Below are 20880 nucleotides of genomic sequence, written 5' to 3'. Positions count from 1 at the left end.
GTCTGTTTCAAAGCTCTTTTCAAAATGTCCGCTCTCGTGCACTGATAGATAGTGTAATGATAATTGCCCTCATTGTCGAACAGGTAACACCGCAATAATGATCCATAATGTGGCACAGAACAGAAAAGCCAGAGCACTTGTTATTTTTTAATCGTTTTTCCTGCAGTGATGTAGAGGATAGATCTCAAACCCCAGTGCTCCAGAGCGGGTGTATGGAAATCAGACTTTTAAAGTTATAAGTGTAAAAGTTTGTGTGGATGTTAACAGTGCAAATAAAGATTACAGGTATGTTATTTAAACAGCTGAAGCAACACACAGGGACGTGTAACACGATTTATCAGAACCCTGCAGCTTACTCTTTAACATGTACAGCAGAGAATATTTAGCAACACTAAGGTTAATTTGGTTTCAGATGTTTATTTAATACGGTTACACCACATGGTTTGCCATTGTTAATACTGTAAATTTATACAGTATTTAATGTGGAAATGCAAGTAATTTCACTGATAACTTCCATGTGCTTTCCATTGTATCTTTCCAAACCAAACTATGCTCCATTTAAACGCTGCACTTACAAACTTGGTATTTTTGATGGCTTTTAAATAAACATTGAATGCTGGCTTTTACTTCAAAGGGTAGCTTCATTTAGCTAGACTGTTTTTATAGAAAAAAGTAGCAGGTGTTCTGATTTAGAAAGAGAAGTAGGTCTACATTGCAGATGTGAGAGTGAACTATGTTTAGGCAGTAAATACAAAACATTGGCAATAGCGGAGGTCATTCGACTTGATTTGAAACTAGACTTTATGCAGGTGTTATAGTTGAGGTTGCACAGTTGCGGAAGAACTTTTGGCTTTGTCTCGGAAAGTCATTGGCTTTAAGAACATCGCCTAAAAATAAGTAAGCAGGTGTCATGGTTAGTAGACCACAAAACTGACTCTTCATTTTGCAGAGGGGACAAATAATACAAAACTGCTGTTAATGCCAAAACTTGTATTGTGTTTTTTCCATGTCCGCTCAGTTTTCATTTACGCCGGGAAGTTCATTACTTGTATGGAAGTTTTCATGACATGCATATGCTGTACCCCTCATGAACACTGCTATGTTGGAGAAGACCCAGCCAAGTCTAATCCGAGATTTATAAAGAAGTGCACAACAACAGACAGACAGCAGTGCCAAACTGGGTAATTTCACTGCAGTTTTGTACCACCAGGCCCAACATTAATATTTCTAAAGTGCATAAAAGTTAGTGCTAATATCCTGTTAACATAATGTTTTGTAGTTATATTGGGCCAAATTCACAAAGCTTTTAGCTCAGAAGTGTAATGAATACTGTATATAATTTACAAATAAAGATCACATAATTAAATGAGCCTGGTTAGATATAAAAACTACTGGAATTACAGATGGCATTTATTTATTGATTTAAATTAATTTATTGAAATAGTACCCATATCTCATTAACAGTGTGTTTCAATCAATCCAGTTACAAAAACAAAACAATCACACAGTAGTGCATAACCATTGTATGGAATGACTTACAAATAATTCTACACTTAAAATCAAGCCAATAACACCCATTTAAATTTGAGTATTTGAAATACTCTATCCTGATTGGTCGAAAACAGGTCACATGGGGGTGTTGCTATTACAGTATATTACCATGAGTCAGCACTTCTTTTCAAAAAGGGGCAAATCACTGATAGATATCCATACACCACTAGAATTTTTGAAAAAAAAAAAAAAAAGCAGACAAATTGGAATTAATTGCAATAAACATGACTGATGAGGTTTATGTAGATGTTGACCTTTTGGGAAACCAAAGTGTACCTAAGCTATTGAATAAGTCTGAATTGGACACCAATGAGTAATTAATAGTGAATAAAAGAATATGTAAGTATTCAAATCAATTCAAAACTTGCCATTCTGATCGCTAGCCTCTGCTCCTTCTCCCTGAACTACAGTGTTTCCCTATCCCTTTCTAAAAACAAATAGTTTATAATATATATCTTAAACTTTCAGCTTTAAAAAAAGATTTAGTTTGCTCTTTGGTGGTTAAATGGGTGTTTTGTTGTCGCTGCCTCTGGTCTATGCCTGTTCTTCTCCTCTGGTTGGTTGCATCTCCTGCCCTGCCTACTGTCACCGGTCCCACCCCCTGCGCAGCTGTGAGCTGATGCAGAAATTTATCTCGGCAGTTTCTTCCGCACCACATAAATTTGCACTGGTACGATGGCATCATCTCTTCTGCTGTGCCCTGCATTGTTTTAAATTGTTTCTTAACATGGGCTCAGTAGTTCTTCTTGTTGTCCAGCTGTAAACTACAAAGTCAGTTGGCTAAGTACGGGTATTCCATAATGCAAATAACGTCTTTCTCGCCATTGGAAAGCGGTAGCACAAATCTGGTATGGATACCTCCTTACACCGCATAACAGGGGTCAGTTTAAAATAAAAAAATAAAACAGCACTGTCACCTGATACTGTAGCAGGTATTGCAAGGAAGGTTCTCCACGATTTAAAGGCAGACTCATCTGTGCTGTGTCATGATGCAAATGCAGTAATATTTTACATGAAAATGTAATGAACAAACCAAGAAGTATACAAATAAAGAGCTGTACTTTCAAAGGCAATGTTCAATTCAACATCCTATAAATTGCTTTTTTTTTAATTCGTGCATTTTTTTTAAGTTGCTATAAATGGAACACTTTTTCTTGGCTCAGTTTTAGGGAGTAGGATATTAAATAAAAATGACTTCTTTGTAAATTAAACTTTTTTTTTTTCAATTTAGTAAGTTAACCTGTTTTTATAAGCGCAATAAGGCACTTCAGGGTGTGTGATATACTCTCATATCGCCACGCCCCGGGCGGCTGAAGCTACTCGGTCTCGCCTCATGACTTGGAACGCACCCGGGGCATGGTGGTTTTAGAGTATATTCACACACCCTGTCGTGCCTTTTTGCTTAAGTAGCCAATGCGAACAACAAAAAGCTGCATTAAATATAATACGACTGCAAGCATTTATCAGAAAGGTATGCAGTCTGTACACTGTGCTGTGTTTTTACTATAGTATACAACTGTAAACATTTTGCATTGGTATTGGCTTCTGCCCAGCTGTTAGGCTTATTACTTCAGGACAGGTCTTGGAGTGCTGCCAGCGGTTCCTTTAACTGCAGCCTGGTACAGCAGGTCCATCCACATGCGAGGCAATAGTTACATTTGCATCCAAGCTTTCACTGAACTGAAGAAGTAGAATTAAGCTTTTGCTCCAACAGTGAAATTGGTCTTGAACTTGGAACAAAATTACTTGTTTAAAATGTCATAGCCAAAATACATTGACGTAACTTGTCAGAAGTTAGTTTATGTTACTGAATATAAGTTGTTGTAGATGAGTTAGTCACAAACAGTAACTTTTGATGTTTTAGGGTATTGGTCATCTGCAGCAGCAAAAGCACAAATAAATTATTTGAACATTTCAGGTTTGGTTGTGATCAACAATTTTTCTCAACTATAATAGTAACTGGAATGTTCTATTCTTGAATGTTAATTGATTTGTTTGTGCTTTTTACGTTTTTTAAGTTTCCCCAGAGTAAAGTATTGTAAAGTCAAAGAATGGTAAATCACAGATAAGCATTGTAAAAAAAAAGTGTGATAATGCAAATTAGTAAACATGGCAAACCAGGGTAAGATATGGTAAATGCATAATGTAACTATTGGAAAGGTATGGTACAAATACTGTGCAAAAATACTGTACTGTACTTTTAACAGGGTTAATACTGCTAATAATGACCATAAACTAATTTCACCAAGTTTTTAAAGTAACTAATCCTGTATAATTATACTGTACATTGTGTGATTACCATACTTTGAACCCAGACATACTAACCATTATTTTATGTTACCATATTTGCTGTATATTCCACACAGCAGTTGACATTAATTCCCAAAGGGACAGTGGAAATAGGTTTTCGTGGGTCCTTTACTGTGGAGTTGGCACTATTTTGAAATGTTTTCTTAAGGCTGTTTAGTTTGGCCACAAATAGCAATGCATAAAGATAGAGTAAAAGCATAAAAGATCAATACGGTGAAGATGTATCTGGTAATATTAGCTAACAAACTGTTAAACTGTCATTTTGAAGTATCCTTGTTTGCATCAGTTCTCTGTGACTTTACATTCAGCAAATTGTGTATAATGAGGATTAATGTATGTTTTATAAGCTTTATCTAGTTTAAACTGTCTGTTATAATGAGCTCAATAATCTTCAGTCTTTGGGAAAACCACATCGGTAGTACACATACAGGTACAAAAGAGGTACTGTATTTACATTTTTGAATTTTCTTGCAGGTTCTGCTGCTGTGTTTGCTGATCATAATTCTAGCGCTTGTGTTTGGACTGACATCACGCTGTTCGGAAGACGGTAACAAATATGAGCTTTAAGTGATTTGCACATTGACCTAGTGTGGCAGGGCAGAAGAAAAGCCCTGTACATAATGAGAGGGGGCGGGGCTAAGCCCTGCATGTAAATTAAATGTGTTGTGTATATTATATCATGATTTAAAATGTATTGTTTGTTTATTTTAGAATGGGTGATTTTTTTGTGTGTATTTAAAAGAATGGTGTGGATGTTGTTTTGGTATGATTTGAATGTATTCTGTTTATTATTGGTTTAAATGTGATCTAGCAGAGGCGATATTAGCAGCTCGTCTCGTCAGACAGCTCGTGGGAATGCATGGTCGGCAGTCATTATTATTGACAAATTGACTGCCTGCCATGCAAACTAAAACTCTTGTGCAGAATGTGGCCATCTCCTAATTAATTAATTAATTGGGTGTTGATTTGAAGATGGCCATGTGTATATAAACATGTCTGTTTCTGTGTTCGAGGTGGATGTTGGAGAGGAGAAACATGGATGTGAGAGAGATGGGGAAAAATGAAACAGAGTAAAAAAGAAAAAGCAATTGCTGCTGGTGCTGGGCAGACCAGCACGGTATTTGTTTGCTGGCTTTATGTTCGAGATTTGTTTTTCTTTAACCCTTTTATTTTGCTCTCAGCAGTGCTTTTGTTTAAATATTTATTTTATTGTTTTTGTGAATAAAAACGTGCCGCACCCGAGTACCTGCCTGTGTCTCTCTGTCAGCTGTGATGTCCCCAGACCAGACTACTCAGCCAACCTGACACACATGGTGTGCAACGTGGGATTATAGCGCTTCTGTTGACCCAGGCCAGAACAGGTACTGCTGGTACACATTTTTGAAGAAGAAGAAGAAAAGGATTTTTTTTGAAGAAGAAGAATGAAGAGGTATGAGGGCTGGCTGAGGGAAACCAGTACCTCCCTATGACTGAGAATGGAGGGGAGACATCTGCTGGAGGACAGCCATCTGGATATCCTACTGGATTTCGTCAGCCTGAAACCTGAAATCCAGCTGAAGGGGCTCAGCAGAGGGTATCCAGGGCTCATGGAAGCAGTGGAGAGAATGACCCAGGTTGTGGACTGGGTCTATGAAGAGTGAGAGAGGAAATCACTGCCATCAGCAGCGCCTGAGTGGGGAGTGGTGCACAAACTGCCTGTGCTATGGGCATGAGGAGGACAGCTGCCTGGAGGCCGTCTGGGACACAGATGCGGACCTGGATTGGGAGGAGCCAGAGCATCCAATGAGTCGAGCGTCCAGCGCCCAGAAGGGAGGAGCCCAAGCATCCAGCACCTAGAAGGGTTGAGTCAGAGTGTCCACAGCCCAAGAGGAAGGGAGCCAGAGCATCCACAGCCCACAGCTCAAGAGGGGTAAGCCTATGTCTCCAGTGCCCAAAAGGGGGGAGGCCGAGCATCCACAGCCCAAGAAGAGGAAGACCACATGTCCAGATCCCAAGAAAGTGAAGCCCAAGTCTCCAGTGATCGAGGGAGAGCCGCACCAGTCTCCAGTGGCTGAGGGAGAGTCGCACCGCTTCCATTACTAGAGGGAGACTACCTGCTGCTCTCGCTTCCACCACTAGAGGGAGGCTACCTGCTGCTCCCGCCTCCACTGCCAGAGGAAGACTACCTGCTGCTTCCTCCTCCACCACCACAGGAGCTCGAGCTACATCCAACGGGTCCAAGGCTGCCATTGCCTCCCTAGGGTCCACACCTGCCATTGCCACCCGAGGGACTGTTCCTGCCCTGTATTGCAGCACCTGGGGCTGCAAAACCTGCACCGCCCAGGTATGCTTGCATGACACCACCCGGGGATGCCTGCTTGTGGTGTCCTCATTTGTGGTGTCCACACACAGCAGTTTCACTGTTGGAAATTCTGTGGCCGGAGCCCAAAAAGACTGGGTACCGTTGGCTATACAGAGAAGGAGGGTGGGGGAGTGAGGGTCAGGAGACCACCTCCACCAGCAGCAGTGTTGCTATAGGAAGTTCTATTACCGGAGCCCCAGAAGAGGGAGCCGTCCCCTACAGAGAAGGTGGGAGGTGAGAAGACCACCTCCTCCCATAGCCGTTTTACTGGCGAGTGCGCCGCGCCGCTGCAATTGCCGGAGTGTCATGTGCTGAGAGCAGCATGATCGCTGCCAGTGCCATCGTCGCTTCCAGAATACCCAGCACCTCTGCTACCTCCATAGTGTACCCGCTGCCCATGCCACCACAACTTCCAGAGTGCACCACGATGGTGCAAGTTCTGCCTTGGCTGGAGGAGCCAGCCTTGCCGCCGTCAGCATTTCCGCTAACAGCATTGCTTTTGCTAGAGGAGCCAGCATGGCCGCTGTCAGTATTGACATTGGAGGAGGGCCTCTCACCGTGGCTGCCACCTATCGACACATGGTTGCCTCTGTTCTTAGGCCGGGACTATGACCGGGGTTTTGTTTTGTTGGATTTGTGTTTGAGATTTATTTTTGTTTAAACCTTTTATTTTGGTCTGAGCAGTGTTTTTGTTTAAATATTTGTTTTATTTTTTTTGTGAATAAAAATGCACCACAGCGCTTTCACCCGAGTACCTGCCTATGTGTCTCTCTGTTAGCTGTCCGGTCTGGGGACGTCACTACCCGGCTATCCTGTTGCACCTAGTGATTCACATTGTCGGGATGAAAGGTGCAGTTATGCCAGGAACAATTTACATTTTTTCACACAAAAAAACCCCCAAAAAACCCTATAAATAATGATGTGGCTGTACTTCTCAAAAAGATTAACCTGGAGAATAGCAATTTTAATGTCTAAATTAGTACTATATATACATTACAGTGCAGTAAATTGCTACAATTAAAGATTTCATTTTGTAAGTGTAAAAATTCTTAGACTGACAAATCATGACATGCTAATTGTTCCCATTGGTTGGCTGTGCTTTCTGAGGTTTGATGTGAATTGATGTCATTTTGTCAATTGGCTGTCTACCTGAGGCATTTTCTGCCAGCAATGTGAGGAGGCCTCGATCTTTTTTTTAATGAATGTATATTTTTAAATAGTAATTTGTTTCATAATGACTAACTGGATATAACATCTCTGTAAATAAATCTGGCAAATAGTCTGGATGTATTGCAAAAGTCAGCAGTACCAAGCTGCAATGTGACATTGCATTACATTACATTAAAGCTCATTTTGGTTTTTAAAAGCTGTGAAAGCATAGAGTAAACAATACACAGCACTAAATCCAAGAAAGTATTTGAGTATCACTAACCCCTGATTTAAGCTGCATTAAAAGCAGAGAAGTATGCTTAAGTGATTGTTTGCACCACTGTGTCTCATTAGTTACTACTATTGTTTGCAGCTCTGGACTGGACATGTACCAAACTGCGGTGTGGTGAACAAAGGCTGCCTGGAAGTCATTGTTTCTGTTCTGATGATTGTTTAACTAAAGGAGACTGCTGTACCAATTATAATAGTGTTTGTCAAGGTAAGAATTAAATAGATAGGGGAGCAACGTATGGGGTGTTACATTGTTGTTATCCTGGTAGCACTATACTGCTCTCTAGCCACCATTACTATGGAATTGTTTATAATACACTATGGTCATAGCTCCCATATGCTTGCATTCTCATTAGTGCTAATGTTTCATAATAAAGGCTCAGTGTCTAACCTATATAATATAGTACATTATATTTAATACTATTGGAATATTACCCTACTGAGCTTGATATGAAAGCTAACAGCTACATAACCAATGAGACGGTTCAGCGTTGCCGGGTTACATTGTATGTTTTGTAAGTGTTTGGTGACTCTAATCAAGCTGAGAGTGTATTTCTCCCGCCCTGTTGCTTTGTCGAGTCTATCATACAGAGTGCAAGAGAGACGACTCAATAAAAGGTAGTCACTGAACACTTCTAAGCATATTATAAGATATTAAATAGAGGCAGTGTAGTCCAGTGGTTAAAGTCCAGGGCTTGTAACCAGAAGGTCACTGGTTCACATCCCACCTCTGCCACTGACTGACTCACTGTGTGACCCTGAGCAAGTCACCTAATCTGCTTGTGCTCCATCCTGCAGATGAGATGTTAAATCAATGTCCTATTGTAAGTGACTGCATATAATGCACATTTCACAGCCTACCTCTGTAAAGCGCTTTGTGATGGTGGTCCGCTATGAAAGGGACTATGTAAAAATAAAGACTATTATTATAAATCTAAATAAAAAACAGACAAAAACCTGATGTTAATGACCTTTATCTGTTTTTAACTTTAAATGTTTTAAACATTTAAATTGCTTTGCCAGTCACATTTTATGTGTGAGATCTGCATTCTCAGAGAAACTAGGTGTAGTTGGTTCCAATGGGGACATGACTTATAATGTGCAATAATGCCCTTGAGAGCTTTTGAATAGTTTTGAGAGTTATAGAATTAAGCAGTTAGAAGCATGTACATTAGCATTTTTCATCAGTGATCAGAATGAGCGAACGGAATGGCCACCTCCAGGAAACAAGTGGAGATGACAAGCAGGATTGACAAATACGTTTGTCAAGAACGATGAACTGCTTTCGGCTTATGAGGTTATGTATTAATTTGCTAAAGAAGATGGTAAAAATTGTTGTTTTCGAATTTGGACCATTTAGTTTCATTTTTTTTTAAATGTAGAGCTGTTTTACTGTTATTAATGTATAATTATTAGGCTTGTAATATTAATATTATTCATAATTTTCATTATTAATGTCGGTATTGTCGGTATTAAACACAGCCAGATATGAGGTTCAGTCCAAACAGAGCGCCGAACTCAGTGAGGTACAGCAGGGGACAGTAACTTCACACAGGGCCATTTCATGTACCATCACCTCAGAAACACACACAAGCAAAGAATTATTTTCTCCATTTTTAAACGTTGCTCAGCTCTCTCGTGGAGCAGAGCGTTAAGTCATTTAAATCTGCTCAGTGTGCTTTCTGAGCGTTCTCACTCCGAGCGGCTCAGTCAGGTAACGCCTAGTGTATCCTGGTTGTAAAATAGCTAATTAAATATGCAACATATTTTTCAGTTCTTGTCTAAGGTGGTATATTATCATTGCTTTGTGTGTGGCTTGCTAAAGTAATTTATGAAAGCTTTTCCAGAATACTGTAACTGAAGTCTTACATGAAACATTTTATGAGGAAAATGATAGGTTCTTTTTGTTTAATCTTTTTCAAAGGTGAGAAAAGCTGGTTGGAGGCAGACTGTGAGGATATTGATACACCCCAGTGTCCAGCAGGGTAATATGTACATATTCAATACAAGAACTGAATACAAAAGTGTTTTTCATGTTTAAATAGCTTCTTATTGCAAAATAAATGTGCTAAAGCTTTCCCATTGGACTTCTGACTCTTGGAGTTTCCTAGTTACCAGGATTACTTACAATGGATCAGTACATTTCACTATAATATTTTATTGATCTTACACAATTTTTAAAATAATCTTTATAAAGTAGGAAACATTTATAATTGCTTACAACTGTAAGGTAATGATTAGTTGAAAAATAAATATACAAAAGAGGTGTAATTCTATAAAACATTTTGTCAAAATTTTAAACAATAGATCCTGAAACATAATTCAGAACAGTGAGACCCAGCATATCAAAACAATGGGTTATATCAGTGAAGCCAGACTAATAATTACACGAAACAATTTGGTGTCTCAGCTCAGTTCATCGTGTTATACAGAACTGACGTACCTTAAGACTACAGCTATGGCCAAAACTTTTGCATCAGCTAGAATTTTAGGATTAGATATATATATATATATATATATATATATATATATATATATATATATATATATATATATATATATATATATAACATAATGAATTATTTTATTTCACATCATGCAATAAAAAAAACTACAAAATGATATTGTAAAAGTCTACTGGAAGCCATAATAGTAGTACAGTATTTCATTTTAGATTTTGAAATGTCATATTTTTTATATACTTTTAATTTCTCAGTTTTTCATTGAGTATATGGAAAACTACAAAGCAGTGATGATGATTTCCATTACAAGATAAGCTCCAGCTAAGACGTAGCTTTACAGTAAACTAATGTGATCCATCTGCATCTCCATCCATTTACGTTGCTTTCCATCTGATGATGTAGATATCCTTCTGTCTGGTGTTGATGGCTGAAGTGTAATGCTGGCTCCAGGGATCAGCTTATTTTGCCTCCCCAGTGCATCAGCACACACAACGGCTGCGATGCTGGCTCTGGGGATCAACCATAGTGTGGTCTCCCCAGCGCAACATTCAGCTGACAACCGCTTGTTTTTTTCCCCCACGTCTCCCCAGCACATCAGCATGACAACCGTCTGGACTGAGCTAAGTAGGGTACATCTCTGGGGTCTTCAAGTGGGCACCTTCTGCACTCTGTTTCGTCGACTAGCCCACAACGCCTCAAGATGGCTCGACAGTGATTCTGGCGCCCCAAGATCACCCCCTCCATCCTCCACTCAGCTCAGCCCAGCTTACTTACCTGTACATCAGCGTTGCTTTCTTCTTGTTGTGCTTGAGATCCCCAGCCAGAATCTTTCTGTCTCAACCACAGCCAGTTACTGCTCCTTTCTACTGCTTCAGATAAGTTCGTCACTGTGTGACTCAACTTTTGGCCACTGAACCCAATGTCTCCTGAGAAACCGGGTTGTAGAGTGTGCCAGAAATCCTCGAAAACCCGCCTCCACTGGGTAAGTTCGGACTCTCCATCCTCGCTGACCCGCTTCAGCAGCTAGTTCAGCATACCGCATTTTCTTTCTCTTTCACCTCACCCACAGAATCTTTCCATGGCACTGTTAACTCTACCAGGTGAACAAGACTTGCTGATCCAGACCACAAGACAATATCTGGTCGAAGGTTAGTGGTGGCAATCCCAGGAGGAAAAAATAAGCTGTTAACCAACATCTGCCCTGGACAGAGGAATGTTGTCTTTTGTGTGTAATGCTTTGATAGAACTGGTCGCAACTTGTTGTCCATGTTATGCTTGTCTTCCAGTGCTAAGGCCAAACATTGCAGCATCTGGTCATGGCACCAAGTAAACCATCATTGGCCAAGACCCACCTTCCATCCTGTCAAAATATGCCTTATTGTTGCAGGTGATAAACACAAAGGACATTGAGGGATCCTCGCCTACCCAGAGGTTTAGGTTCTGTGGTGATGGGAGAACATCATATGTTGATCTGATGAGGAAACTGATCCTGCTCTGTTCCATTATCTATAGGTCTTGCCAGCCAATCTTGTATTGTTCCACGCACTCCCATCTCATCCATTCTCCCTGACTGGCCTGGGAAACGGCCTTTACTCACCTCATCCTCTCCTCCTGCTTTTGCACCTCGTTGACTACCAGCTTCCTCCGTTGAAGCATTTGTAATTTCCAGTCGAACTGTGACACACTTGAACTCTTCAGTTAGAGTGGATACTGGTAGCTGCAGTATTCCTTTACCATAAAGCTCCACTCTGCTGAGGCAGCGTGGAACTCCCAACCATTTCCTGACATATGAACTGATTAAAGCTTTCAGCTTCTCTACTGTTGTCCAGAGAAACGTTGTACACAGTCAGTGGCCACAGCAGCCTTGGCAGTAGACCAAATTGAAAGCACCATAGTCAGTTTGCCTGTTAAAGCGCTGCTGTCTACGCTCTTCAACCCTTCCACTGCTTGTTGTCTAACCTGTCCCACACAAACTGTGTCCTTTAGATCCCTGTTGTACCATTTTCCAAGACTTTTCACTGTCTTCTCAAACACTGGTTGGTATTTCCTCACCATTAACCTTTTATCTACTACTTTACCTTTAATTATAGAGATGCTCCTTGATTTAGTGGGCGTGAATTGCATTCTTGCCCATTCAATGTTATTGGTTAATTTGCCCAATAACTTCTGTGCAGGCTACTGTTGTAGTCATGGTTGTCATGTCATCTATGTATGTTAGAATTGGTGGTAGTCTTATTCCACTACCCATTTTGATGCCCTAAAAATTACTTCCATTGCCATGATAAAAGCCAGTGGAGAAGTGGTGCATCCTGCCATTATTCCAACTTCTAGGCAATGCCATGTAGTGCTGAATTCTGAAGTTGAAAATTAAAATTTCAAATCTCCAAAGTAGGCTTTCACTAAATTTTGTTATTGTCATCGGTACACTGAAAAAATCAAATGCCTAAAGAAGTGCATGTGGCACTGAACCATATGCATTAGCCAAATCCAGGAATGTAATTGAATATGTTCATGTAACACTATGCAGCAGCTTTCATTCGACTATGGAGCAAAATTAGTTAATTCTATAAGGTGATGCAAAACATTTTGGCTATAGCTGTATGTTGAAGATGTAAATTGCTGAGGCTTGTAAAATAAGAGGATCCAGCTTCGAAACCACACAATGTCTCGGACTCTCCCCAGATATATATATATATATATATATATATATATATATATATATATATATATATATATATATATATATATATATATATATATATATAAATAAATATCTTGTCGCGTGCTGAATGATAGAACACTTCTATCGGTGCACGTGATAATATATCATATGCACGGTGTTAGTATCCGAAAAAAGTGTGCCTCCGGGGCTCCCCATGAGGCTAGGTTTGTACTCCTAACTGCATTTAAAGTTGGCAGTTTATTATGGGTTTTAGCTTTTCAGTTTGACAATGGCTGAGAAAGTAAGTGTCAATTCCCGTAACTTAGCAGGTTAGAGGCTATCAAAGTACTTGTCTGTTCATTCATGTTTTTTTATTTTTTTTAACAACATTTGTACTAATTGGTGTGCATACTGTAGGTGTAGCTCATCTTAAAAATACAACAGGTATATTTGGCATACTGTGTTTTGACAGCTCCAAGCGTTTGGACATGATAATTCACCTCAGTCACTTGTGCCTTAATTGTATGAAGTGTTAAACCATAGTTGGCAGTGCTTTCCCTACAAATATATGATGCACTACTAGTAGATGTGAGCATATTACATTAAACATCATAGTTGTTTAACATATCCTATTTCCAAAATATATAACATTATACATCTCCATGTGTTGCTATAACTGCTTAAATAACATACCTTGAAAAAAAAAAAAAATTAACATCCTGACAACTTTTTTCACATAACTTTTAAAGTCTGTTTCAAAGCTCTTTTCAAAATGTCCACCCTAGTGCACCTCAGAACAAAACCTCCTCTTACAAAGTGCAAACCATTGTAGAAGCGAGTAATTAAGAGCTCTATAAAAGCACACACCTGCAGAGACCTGTCGTTGGCCTCAGGATGGCTGCTGTGGTACACTTCCTGATGCGGCAACACTTGGCTCTTGTTGAGGACAGGCAGGAAAACCTTCAGGGAGAAGGGCAAGACTGCATATTCAAACCCAGGGTCACTTTGTTTGAGATGCCGGAGGATGCATTACTAAGGCGTTATCGTCTCACCGCAGGTCATTGTAGACCTAATAGCTGAATTTCACCTTTTCATCAATCTTTTTTGTTTGGTTTGATTTTCGTGCTCCACAAATCTCATACAGCGACTACTGCTCTCTGTACTCCTAACTCGCCTCACCTCCAGTGCGGCTGCTAAATAGTTTGATGCACAGGTGACGGTCATTGTGACCCTTGTCATGATTGCAGCTCATTATTTGTGCATATTGACTAATTTGTATTGCTGTTTAAGCTTACATAGGCTGCAGTGCTAAATAATTGCCTGGCAATGCGGATTTTGCAGCCACAATTGTTTGCACTGTGCTTGTCCTTACATCAGCCCCAGAGTATGCCTCCCAATGTTTTCATGGAAACCACTTGTCTACATTAACATGTTTTCTGAGGAGGGACAGGGAATGTTTGCCTAATTTTGGGGACATTATACGTTTTCCAAAAAATAGCACTAGCAGTTTAAGGAAGTGGCAGCCAGCAACGCTGCCCACATAGCCACCGACCACATCATGCATATATTTTGAGCCAGCATGTAGGTTGATCCATCTACCACTCGTCTGGTTCATTCTGGTATTGCTACTGGACAAGCTGGGTATGACGTTATTCCACTGTGGTTTAGCCTGAAAAAAAACTGCTTTGTTTATTTGTTACCTGCTTAATTTAAAAAAGGTGTATTGTTTTTTTTTTTTTTTTTTTTTTGTGGGGGGGGGAGGATTCCAGAGCATTTATATGAATGTGGCCCCAGTGGCTGGAGCTTTGAAGGCAATGCTAGGTGTCATAAAGTAAATATAACACATTTTCACACTTTTGAACAGATTTTCACGACCACCTGTCATTCTGATTTCCTTGGATGGGTTCCGAGCTGAATACTTGCAAACCTGGGGTGGTTTAATGCCAGCAATATATAGATTAAGTAAGTAATATACAAAAGTAATTTGCATATACTAAAATCTCGTTTTTTGTTAAATAAGGTTCTATTTTAACAAGTTTATTGTTTACATCATTAGAGGTGTTTTATAAACTTTCTACTCATTACCGTGTTTCTGCTTTACTTAGCATGTTTTTATAATGAAAAAAATCTTGTCATGGACTCGGTCATTAAGAGGGGTTAAATGGGTTATGCCTTTCAGTATATACAGTGTACAGCTATAGCCAAAAGTTTTGCATCACCTAGAGTTTTAGAATTGAGACCAAATAAAAAATAAACTATATGAACATGAATTAGATCTTTCCTTTAACGTCATGTAACCAAAGAAACTACAAAATGTTATTGCAAAAATCTGCTCAAAGCCATAGTAGTAGTAATATTTCCTGTTAAAATTTGACATTTCAAAATCTTCAATTTGTTAGTTCTTCATTAAGTACGTGGAAAACTACAAAGCTGTATGTAATGCAATATGTTAATGTAACTTTATTCAGCAGGTTTCATTCGACTTTATAAAGTAAAATTAGTTTATTCTATAGGGTGATGCAAATTTTTTGCCATAGCTGTGCATACACATGGCCTTTATTTATAGTGTCGCACAGGAGTCTCCAACCCTGGTCCTAGAGAGCTACTCTGGCTGCTGGTTTTCGTTTCAACCAATCTCTCAGTTACTTAATTGAACCAATTATTGGCTTAATTAGTCAAGATTAACATGTGTTCCAGATCTTTAGCAACTGATGATGTAAAGACACCTATAAAACCTACTGGACAGGGGCTCTCCAGGACCAGGGTTGAAGACCCCTGGTGTAGCACAACCTCTCTTCACAACGTAGAACAGATCTGTCTTTAGTTCTGTAGGTATTTGGAGAGGGTGACTGTTTTGTTAAGTTTCAGAGATAAAATAAACCATTCTGCATTATGTTACTGTAAACAGCATATCTGGAAAGAAATGTCCACTTCTGTAAAATTGGCTCTATCAATTACTTGAGCTCATGCTGGGTGACTAATTTTAACTTAAGTAAACAAATCTGGAAGAATTTAAACTAAATTACTCCCTTGCTAAAATAGAATTCAGTATATCCCGTTTACATTTGCATAGTAATTAAGCAACTTAAGTAAACTTTAAGCTAGAATTATCAGATACAGGCCTTGAATTTAAGTGATACGTATTAGCAAAGAAATATATAACATTTGAAAAACAAATATTTTGAAATGTTTAGTCCACACAGTTTTACGGTTGCTCCAATTTAAAACTTGCAGACATTTTAAAGCACTGTATTTAAATAAAATCTATCTTGACTATGACTGTAATTTATAGTATTTTCCATGCAACAGTGTGACAGGGCAGAGGTCCTGCACATGGGTTGTGTTGAGTTGGCAGGGAAGGAGTTAATCTCTCCCTGCCAACTCCACGTAAGAATGTGGTTGGAGTGAATAACTGAAAAGTTGAGCTCCAACCACAACTGCATATAAGCAGCTAGAAATCATTTGTTGAGAATATCATTTTATATCATTGTTGAGAATATCATTTTTGTGATTTGTATGTCAAATATAGCTTAGTAGTGAAGGCGAATGCTCAGCCTACAAGTGCGGTTTTGTTTTTGTTTAAACCTTTTGTTTAGGCCCTTGTGCTTGTTTCTTTATTTTTTATGTTAATTAAACGTGTGCCCCAGCGCCTTAAATTGCAGCTTCTATCTTTTGGCTGTGACGCTATCCTTTCACAAACAGAATTTTAGAATATGCCATTGCACATGCAAAAAACGTGGTTGTGTTGAAGAGAATTTTGATCTGTCCTTGCAATACTGGATATTGACATCAGTGCTATAAATAAAACAGTTTCCCGGAGAACTATTGTAGCAGGGCGAGGTCTGTGCTGGGTATCTGACGCATGCATGATCCTGCGGGGGCGGGGTTGGGGGTGGTCGGGAGCCCTGTGGGATCTGCCTGTCAATCATGGAAATGACACAGAGAGGTTGGGTGAGGGTGTCGTCTCTCTACTTATTATTATATTACGTACCCAAGCAAGACGTGGTCAGTTTAGCTGAGGCATACTGGGCAACCCTCCTGAGTGTTAGTGAGGGATCAGGAAAGTATCTCTGAAACCCAAGTGTGACAGGGTCTTCCTCGGGTCACACGCGTGGGTCGCCGCTGTTCAAGCATACAGAGAGACAGAGGTTGGGGTTGAAACGCCGGCACAGGCGCGCAGGATTTATTAACAACAAAAAGAAAGTGAAAGTAAAATAAAGGCGGTCATGTGACGTTACCAGCGATGGTAACGCACAGAGGACAAATACAGTAAACCGTACAAAAAGTGCAAAATAAAACACAATACCCCAAACTATAACTCAAAAGGTGCCGTGAAAACGGCAGGCCTTGCAGCAGCCCCGAGCTATCTCCCGCAGATGTTTTTAAACTGACGGACACTCGGTCGAGACCCGCCCACCTGCTGATTGAGGACCAGCACAGCCAATCACTTGCTGCCCTTCCCTCAACCAAGCATAGCAAGCAGCTAGTCTCAATCGAGCGCCCGTCTGTAAACAATAATACAATCAAACTAATCAAGTACCAAAACGTCACAAAATAAACCCATTCCCACATATAAACCACACCAACACTAATTTACCACTGTGCAGGGCAATCGCACTGCCACACCAAGTCATAGCGGAGAGCAAAGAGCGACACCTTTTATTTGTAGTTTTGTTACTGTGTCTTATTTTCCTTTTTGCTTTCGCCTTTGGTTTTGGTTTATGATTCTCAGCACCTGCGAGTGCAACCAGGACTGTGAAAAGAAGTATACCTTTGCTGGTAATCACTGCGTACTACCCCATTTACTGTTGTCAGTATTTGGGACCACGGCATAACGGTGCTACTCCCCTAAATCTACTACTGCCCTAAATAAATCACCCCAGAGTGACAACTATGTACAAAAATATTTGAGTACCAGTACATTTTCATCATTATTATTTATTTTTTTATTTTTATTACAGAAGAATGTGGAACCTCTGCCCCTTACATGAGACCCGCTTACCCTTCCAAAACATTTCCCAACCACTACAGCATTGTTACAGTGAGTAATCTCCATAGGTTTTAGATTCTGAGGTAGAACTATGAGAAACATTACACTGACGAAGGCCAAAAGGCTTGTAAGTCTGGCAGTTTTACTCCCTTCCCTTAATGTTTTACAGGGACTCTATCCAGAATCCCATGGCATAGTGGATAATAACATGTATGATGTGACTCGAAATGCCACTTTCAGCCTTAACACGAAGGAGAAGTTCAATCCCAGCTGGTACCAAGGCCAACCTGTAAGTAACAATCTTTTCAACAATTATAGTATTACACATGTCAAACGTAAAACTATGTATAGCTTTGAACACAGTTCTGGGTTCCGAACACTACCTTTGGTGGATAAAGCACTTCCGACAACAAAGGATGGTTTTAAACAGGACGGTACCAGTATGTTTTTCTTCTGTGGTGTCTCTTTTCAAGTGGAAACAGAGCATCTTTTAACAAACAATACAACCAAAAATAAATCCTACCTTCCGAGCATTATAACAGGATCCAGTCAGACCACTGATTTCAGTCAGACCACTAATCCGGCTTACTGACTTTAAATATATTCACATATCACAGAAGTAATATACTTTTTTTGACGTACACCATATTCAGATCTATACGCAGGTCCTTACCTTCACACAGACAGCTATTGACTTTGAAATCTGTCATTTTACACGTGCCTGGCTTGTTAAATTACAAACCGGTGTATTAGCTTAACTGTTTTTGGGTAGGGAGCTGTAGTTTTTCATTCCTCATCTACACAACAAGAACTACATTTATGTTTTTCCACCCACATTTTGTAATGCATACCTTACATCCTAGGGTAAAGACTGCATACTTTTCAGGGTCCTATGTAGCAAAAATGTTACCCCATATTCTACAACAAAATTAATTTCCACATAAACACCCCACTTCTCCTTTTTATTTCACATATCTTCTAGAGAGGTTCAGGAACAACAGCAATTTCATAATCAATTTGTAAATCTCCATCAATTACAGAGGCATTGGATATAAACACTGCTTTTGCATTTCTTTCCTGGCTTTGACCATTGTTAACAAGCTTACATTTTGCCTTCTCGAAAACCCATTGCCTGCAATTATTTAGATCTTAAACTGTTTTAGATTTGGCAAAATGATCAATAACTTTACCCTCCGTTCCCGGATCATATTCCTTTGTTTGCAATTTTTATTTTTCTAATGCAACTTTCATGTTATACTTCTAAAACACAGTTCTCGCTGCTATCTTCACTTACAACAAACACTTCTGTCTGTGTAAGTGGGATTTTAAACTCCAAAGAACTTGTGACAACACTCCCACAATATGAGAGACAAACATTTAAACTTTCTAAACTAAGTGTAACAAAAAAGCAAATACTAAATCCAATTACTAAATTTAAATAAATGGTCAGCAATAGTTCTGCGCTTCTGAAACAAAAGGAACACATTTCTAAATATCTTGGAAGCATGCTGTCATCACAGTCCTTCAACATGTTATCAGGTTGTAGTAGAGAACATTTACACACATATTACATGGTACATAATTTATTTTATGAAGTGTGGATGTTTTGCTGTCATTTTTCAAAACAATAAACAGTATTTTGTTATATTGGTACGTTTGTGATTGCTGTCGGGTATGTGTTCACATGTAGGTTATGTAATATCTTCTACATATTTCAGCCTCCACTTTAGGAGACTTGTCTGACATCAGTTCACATTTTGCAAGTCTGTATGACATACATAACGGTGGAAGCTGTTCCTATATACATATGTGGTGTTGTAAGGAAACCCACAATGTGCACAGCAGGGGACTGAAATGTAGCAGTTAAAAAACAAGTAGACTGATGTTGTGCCAGTTTCCTGTAATAAATGGTAGGCTTCTTCAATCCAGAAAAAATAAAATAAAACAACGTGAAACCAAATAGTCTTAGATGGCCAGTGCTCTGACATTATGAATAGTTACTGTTTCAGCATGCCCCGTCCTTCACCCGTCATACTTTATTTTGGTTTTGTTCTTTCTGTCTTGAAAGAATAATGAATACTGTGTTTTAGTGCTGTTCTGCTTCTATGTAGTTCTTTATATTATCTTTAAACTACAGAACTTATCTTGTGGCTTTTTTATCATGTAGTCTTGTATCAGGGGGACACTATACTCCTGACGGTTGTTGGTATCTATCAGTGACTATTTTATACGTCTGATGCTCAGCATCTAGATGAATTCTGTCCACTGCTCAACAGACTATGAGCCAGCCTTTATACAGTACTTCTCTTATACAGTACTTTTTTTCTTCTGTTTTGACACTGTTTGTAAACTAGTGGTTTGGAATAGAAGTATTTTAGTGAATGTACAATTATTGTGACATTTCAGTATGCCTCACATTTACATAAAGGTGCACATTATAGTATTTGCTTTTTAAAAGATATTTACAAGCAATTGATGTGAAAAGGAAAACCAGTCTACTCAGCAACTGCTTCTATGTTCTTACAGCAGCTGAAGCATTGGCAGAAGGATTTTGTTTTAAGATTCTGGAGCTGTACAAGAAAAAACTTCGCGTGTGTTATATATATATATATTATATAATATATATTATAAAATTATTAAAATTAACGACGAATTGTCCCGAAACCTCGTTAAACTGTGTCAATTTATACTCTCGAAACATCACTAGCCGTTTAGTATGGAGGATTATGTATATAATTATATTATAGTCTAAAAGGTGTTCTAACCAAGGTTTTAGAGCCTATTTCCTGCTAATAACATTGCTAATAACATTGTGTCCCCTTTTTCTGGTGTTGATGTTGTTTTTGTTTTTTACGCTTGAATTTTGCATATACAGATTGTTCTAATCTTTCTGATATCTAATCACTTCCTGTGTTTAAGATTAAGTGACCCTGATTTATAGCTAGACTGGATAGGGACTAAATTTAGACAAAATTACTGAGCAATTTCACTGCAGTACATTATCTAATTATATATTTTTTTCTAAAACCACAAACTTTAGTTTGTAAAGTGCTGAACTATTGATTCATTTACTTTATTTCTTGTGTTTGATTATGTTTGAATGTACCTGTCTCTCCTAAATTTA

General features: G+C 39.0%; 1 protein-coding gene across 3 annotated transcripts in view; it reads left to right on the top strand.

The window, feature by feature from the left end:
* The window catches only part of enpp1 (ectonucleotide pyrophosphatase/phosphodiesterase 1), a 40205-nt gene that overhangs the window by 1923 nt on the left and 17402 nt on the right, over positions 1-20880 (top strand). For all 3 annotated transcript variants that reach the window (XM_041250444.1, XM_041250445.1, XM_041250446.1), the window contains exons 2-7: positions 4336-4408; positions 7725-7850; positions 9567-9627; positions 14631-14728; positions 17728-17807; positions 17926-18045. In XM_041250444.1, the coding sequence (XP_041106378.1) occupies positions 4336-4408; positions 7725-7850; positions 9567-9627; positions 14631-14728; positions 17728-17807; positions 17926-18045 (558 nt within the window). The remainder of the gene's footprint in view (positions 1-4335; positions 4409-7724; positions 7851-9566; positions 9628-14630; positions 14729-17727; positions 17808-17925; positions 18046-20880) is intronic.

The sequence above is a fragment of the Polyodon spathula genome, chromosome 5 (genome assembly GCF_017654505.1).
Source record: "Polyodon spathula isolate WHYD16114869_AA chromosome 5, ASM1765450v1, whole genome shotgun sequence".
NCBI lineage: Eukaryota > Metazoa > Chordata > Actinopteri > Acipenseriformes > Polyodontidae > Polyodon > Polyodon spathula.
This window is presented reverse-complemented; position numbering and strand designations above follow the sequence as displayed.